This window comes from Hipposideros armiger, unplaced genomic scaffold, assembly GCF_001890085.2.
Source record: "Hipposideros armiger isolate ML-2016 unplaced genomic scaffold, ASM189008v1 scaffold_15, whole genome shotgun sequence".
Taxonomy (NCBI): domain Eukaryota; kingdom Metazoa; phylum Chordata; class Mammalia; order Chiroptera; family Hipposideridae; genus Hipposideros; species Hipposideros armiger.
In genome coordinates this window covers 6,282,618-6,288,222 of record NW_017731365.1, presented here as the reverse complement: position 1 = coordinate 6,288,222, position 5,605 = coordinate 6,282,618, and the positions used below count along the sequence as shown (strand labels likewise).

Here is a 5,605-nt window from a genome sequence, read left to right as displayed (position 1 = left end):
TGCCAACTTGGGCCAGTGAAGCAACGTCCTCCACAGCTAGACTGAAGAACAAAAGGACAGCAACTTGTCTGTTCCCCTTCCCTGATTCCCCAATGCTGTTTCCCTCCCCCAATTCCCCAATAAAAATCTTTAAAAAAACCTCTGGAGTGTATGCCACCATCGTCATTTTCTACTTTTTTTGTTCCCCAACTCACTCCCATACAAGCACCAGGGAACAAACAGTCTTCAGAAAAAAAAAAAAATCACATTTTATTAATCATCTTTATTCAAAATTACAAAAATAGATATAAATAAAAATAGCAGAATATAATTATTAAATATTCAGTGTACAGGAGTGGTCCTCACCCCATCCAGTGAGGGTTGAATGAACTCAGCTGGAAAGTTAGAAGGGATAACTGGCTAAGAAAGGGATATCTGTGTAAAAGTGAAACTGAAATTTTAATGGTCATGGGCCATGCCCCAGAAAAATACATTCATAGGCATCATCGCATGGGAGACCCGAGACCCCAGAAGTGACCCATGTCCTCTCCTGACAGACCATTCTCTGTGGCATCACAGTACATACAGTTTAGGAAAATATCTAGACTCATAGTCAAACACAGAAACACCAGGTCTTACCCAAACTGTCTACTCACAGCCCGTGCACAAGTGTGCAAACATAAACATGCATATATATAATATTTCCTGATACATTCATGGAATGTCAGAGCCCTCAAGTTACTAGTGTCCCTACTCCCCAAACCACTGTTCCTATGTTGGCCAAACTCCCTGAAGAGACCTCAGTTCTGTCATACTTCCTAATTGGGAAATTATTCATTTCCCAACAATAGGCCTCATGAATGCCAAGCGTTGGGGGAGCTGTCTCTCCTTCCACCCATGTACAGGAGATGCCATTTTTATCTCAAGGAGGCTTTAGTCCAGAGAAAGACAAACTACTGGTCCATACCATCCTGGGTCAGGACCACTTCTCCATCCTGGCCAGAGAGGATCTGGGCGGCCAGCACCCAGGCCTCTATCTGAGGATAAAGCTATTGTCACTCATCCCGGTGGACAGCACAAGCAAAACCATCTCTGCAGAGCCTATCTTTCTCAGTCTCTTCCTTTTATATATAGGTTGTGCAGATGGCCCTACTGGGAAAATCATGGTCAGCGTGGGCGTAGGCAGTGCCCTTCTCCTCCTGTGGCTCCCTGGGAGTCCTCAGAGGGTCAGGTCATTATTCTCTTCCCTGGTGTGAGTGCGGATCCAGGGCAGGAAGCGTGAGACCCTTGTGTAGACTCCTGGCTTGTCCTTCATGGCACATCCACTGCCCCAGCTAACAATCCCAGTCAGAGTCTGACGGTTCTGGATGGAGCAGACCAGGGGTCCCCCTGAGTCTCCCTGTGAAGCCAAAAACACAAAAGGTGAACCCTGCGAGAAGTTAGGAGGAACCCATCTGATCCTACCTCCCAATCATGCCTGAGAGAGAGAAGGGAGAGTTTTCCAGAATCGAAGTCCTTAGAGACTCCCCATGTTCTGCCACATCGAGTTTCAAATCCTCTGCTTGGCTTTCAAAGCCCTGTTGTCTGCCCCTATTCCACCCACATTCTCAGACCCTGCTTCTCCCATACTGGAATATGCTGTGCTCATTTCCATTTTTGTATCTTTCTGCCGAAACACAATCCTTTCTTCCTTCTGCCTTTTCAAATCCCTACTGAGTCACATTCTCTTTAAAGCCTCCCCTCCATGACCATCTACTTGCACTTGCTTCCCTCTCCTGAACCTCTGATCGTTTATAATTCACACCACACATTGAGCCCCGAGTTGTATTATTTCCTCTTGTTTCTTCCTAGTCCCCTTCCCTCCGCTAGTCTGAATTGCCTAGCACAGACACAGGCTCATAAGAAATGTTTGGGAAAGACATAAAGATTGGTTTAACCTTCTAAAACTTGAGCTCCTGATTCTGGCTTCTTGGGGGCTTTGGCTGGAGAAAGGCTCCCCCAAAGCTGGTAGAGATATGCCCGGGAGCCCTGGGGAGATGTGTGTGTAATGGAGAGAGATGCTTGGAACTCTTACCTGGCAGGAATCTGTTTCCCACTTTGGGTCAGCAGCACACAGCATTTTGGTGGTGACTTCAGAGCCATAGTAGTGGGGCTGCCGACAGTCCTGGTGGGAAACCAGCTTCACAGTAGTCATTTTCAGCTGCTCTGGATAGAGATAGTCAGCTAAAGGGAAGAAACATGGAGGAATTTATATTAAGATGTGTCTGTCCAGCCTTTCCCCTGGGACTCTCTGCTAGGGAGGGAACCAAAAAGTATCCCTACCAGGGAAAGCCCCTTTTCTTTTTCCACCCAAATCTGAGATTTTACCCCACCGATAGCCTCTCACCCCCTATCTATTTACCCTTATGACCCACCACTCCATAAACAATGCTCCCTACTCCATTCCTGGACCCATCTGCTGCCTCCACAATGCTCCCATCTCTATCTCCACGGTCCTCCCTTGATCAAGCTGAGCTCACTTCCAGGTTACAGCACTCCCCCAGGACCCTCTCAGCCAGCCCCAAAGGTGACTTACTGGTATTCTCCTTTCCAAAGCCAGTAATCTCACAGTCTGTGCCAAAATGAGCATCGCCATACATTGGGGGCAGGCAGATGGTCTGTATGGACCGGGATGGCAGTGCACACTCGCCTGAGATGGAACTGATCTTCAGCAAGGCTGGAGGAGGGGGAAGGAGTCAGAGGGTCAAGATAACCATCCGGTCAAGCGGTCACCATCTCTCCCCTCCAAATGCTGAGGGAGCATCTGTCTATCCCGAGGTCAGTTAGGGTCAGAGGTCATCTTGGGAGGTCTACTGGTAGTATGCCATCTGAAATAAGCCTCCCCTGTCCCATGCCTCAAGGGCTTTGTTCCAGCTGATGGCAATGGCTTGGATCACCAGGGCCTACTGCAGACAGCTGTATGGGTTTTTTTCTGCAAAAGCCCTAGCTGAGGCAGCTAGGCTGAAATCCAGCCCAATGTTCTCTCCAAGTTCTATGTCCTGGGACAGAGTCTGCATTCAACAAAGGAAGGGGGATCACAGCCCAAGCCATCTGCCTGCCCATAGGGCCACTACCACCCAAGGAAGCTACCTGTTTAGAAATTCAGGGACTCTACAGAGGAGTACCAGGCTCCTCATATATGTTACTTTGAACCCTTCCCCACCTCTCCCTTTGTTGTGTAAAGTGGTGACTTCAAGTTCCCATACAACCTCAACCTCCCACTTCTCTTCTTGAAACCCTCTTCCCCCAGCCATCATCATGACGCAAGATGGTTTTCCACTCACCAATATCGTTATGGTGAGCAAGTGTGTCAGCACTATAGTCCTCATGCAAGATGAGCTTTTCCACCTGAAACTTCATCTCCCCAGGTGTAATGGAGTTAAGCTTTGACCGACCCAGGTAGACAATGTAATCCTCCTTCTTTTGGTAATTACTGTGGGAGGGGAAACGTGTCAGGCAGTCTGATCTCATAAGATCCTGTCACGTCCCCCTCCCCACCACAGTGACCTCAGAGCATGACTTGTCTCCAAGGCCATAGGCCACATGGAGAGGGGCTAAGGGGGTAGAATTGGAGTGGAATCTTTTGCTGAGAAGGAGAAAGGGATGTGTTTGGGGTAGGGCAGGAGGGTCAGGGAGAAGAGACAGAGGGACTTACATGAAGCAGTGTGTGGCGCTGACCACCCAGCAAGGACTGATCAGGCTGCCACCACACACGTAGGTAACAGAGCCTCCGCGGTGCCTCCTATAGATGGCTGCAAACCACGGCTGGTCCTCAGCGGTGGTAAATTGTCCCCCAATGATTTTAAAGCGGGGCCTCACAGCCTTCTGGCCACACTGGAACTCTGCTTTTTCAGGAGAAGAGGGACTTCTTCCTGGAGGAGAAAGAGAGGAATGTCTTGGGGTGCCAGGTAGGATCAAGTGTCCCTCTCCTCATCCTCTGACCTCCCAGTTGTTGGGGGCCAGACAGGCCTCCCTCCTCATCCCTCCTGTGATGGAATAAGGGGACATGAGTTCGTCCCCTACTACCCCACCATCATAAACAGGTCCGTGACACTCACCATTAAAGCAGTCAGACACCATGCACTCTTGGACGAGCTGCTTTAGGCCAACCTGTACATAGCACCAGGGCCTTCTCTGTTTGTCTGGGTTCCTGGCAACACAGAGGGGACAGGGGTGTTCTTTCAACATAGAATGACCTTCCGCATCCTCCCCTCCAGGGAAGACTCAACCAGAGGCCTTGCTTTTCTCATGCTATGGCCAGCACTCTGGAAGTAGAAGTGAAGGGTAATAAGGGCTTATGTGAGGCCACGGGGAAGGTCCTTGCTGCCCCCACCTCACCTGCAGTAATTGTGTTTCCCCAGGCCCAGCTGAAGAGCATCAGGTCTTTGGGCATGGTACGGTTTCAGAAGGACATTGGCAGAATTCCAGGCCAGGCAGGGCCGGGTCATACGGTCCATGTTGGCCTTCCCTCGGTAAGAGTGACCATTCCCCTGATAGCAGGTTTGCGATGTATCTATGGAAGGGTGTGAGGATGAGAGAATGTTAGAAAGAGGAGGAAGTTCAGACAGGCATTTTATTTATCTATTTATTTATTTAAGATTTCTATTGGGGAATTGGGGGAAGGGGAACAGACAAGTTGCTGTCCTTTTGTTCTTCAGTCTAATTGTGGAGAACATTGCTTCACTGGCCCAAGTTGGCACCATCATTGCGCTCTTCCCGGGTGAGGCAGATCAGTCACNATTAACATAGCTCAGAAACTCCAATATTTTGGCATCTAACTATATCTCCCAGGCTGCCTTCCACACCCTACTTCTTCGGAAGCTGATGTTTGGTTCGAAATATATGGTCACCTCCATTAGTATATCACCCAGCTTTAGATTCTGAGCCTCCTCATATTAGGGACAGCATTGGCTGGTCATGGGCTCTATTAACATACTGAGAAAACTCGGCACTGGCCCCACACACAGATAATGGGAGATCATGTATTTTGTTCACTGAATGCCATACTCAAGCTGGGCTGGGTTTTGGGTTAGCATTTTCACTCGTGCAGCAGGTGTCCTCCTTGGTTGATGTCAGTCCAAGAATTGTTGGGAGCAGAGTGAAGAAAATCTAGTGAAACTAATCCTAAAGAGGATCACAATCCAGTTGTACAGGATGTGCACGGCACAAAAGCATCAGGCTGAGGAGGAAATTGGGACTTGACACACAGCCTGCACACCATTTACAAAACCATGGGCCCCTGGCTTGTGGCACTTTTTTACACCTATGTGCCATGGAGGGCCTGACCTACAACTCTCCTAGCTTCTACTTCCCAAAACCTCATTAAGCCCAGAGATGCAGCCCCACAAGAAACTCTGGGGTTGGGCCGGCCAAGTGGCGCATTGGTTAAGAGCTGGCTTGGGATGCCAGAGGGCCCCGGTTCAGATCCCACATATGAGGGACAGTGACACTGCCCTCTACAGCTAAGATGCTGAATAAGAGCTCAACCTGGAGCTGGGCAGCAACGGCATAGGCTGCAGCCCCTGCTGCAGTGGGTTGCCATGGGCTACTGTGTGTAGACAGCAGCCAGCGTGAGTGGCCAGCAGCC

The 5,605-nt window shown here is 49.5% G+C and overlaps 1 protein-coding gene across 2 annotated transcripts in view; it reads right to left on the bottom strand.

The window, feature by feature from the left end:
* Window positions 1–252: 252 nt before the first annotated feature.
* The window catches only part of PLAU (plasminogen activator, urokinase), a 12,261-nt gene continuing 6,908 nt past the window's right edge, over window positions 253–5,605 (bottom strand). For both annotated transcript variants that reach the window (XM_019624276.1, XM_019624286.1), the window contains exons 5-11: window positions 4,357–4,531; window positions 4,077–4,168; window positions 3,674–3,890; window positions 3,303–3,451; window positions 2,555–2,695; window positions 2,054–2,202; window positions 253–1,378 (exon numbers count right to left, since the gene is read on the bottom strand). In XM_019624276.1, the coding sequence (XP_019479821.1) occupies window positions 1,199–1,378; window positions 2,054–2,202; window positions 2,555–2,695; window positions 3,303–3,451; window positions 3,674–3,890; window positions 4,077–4,168; window positions 4,357–4,531 (1,103 nt within the window). In that variant the 3' untranslated portion in view covers window positions 253–1,198. The remainder of the gene's footprint in view (window positions 1,379–2,053; window positions 2,203–2,554; window positions 2,696–3,302; window positions 3,452–3,673; window positions 3,891–4,076; window positions 4,169–4,356; window positions 4,532–5,605) is intronic.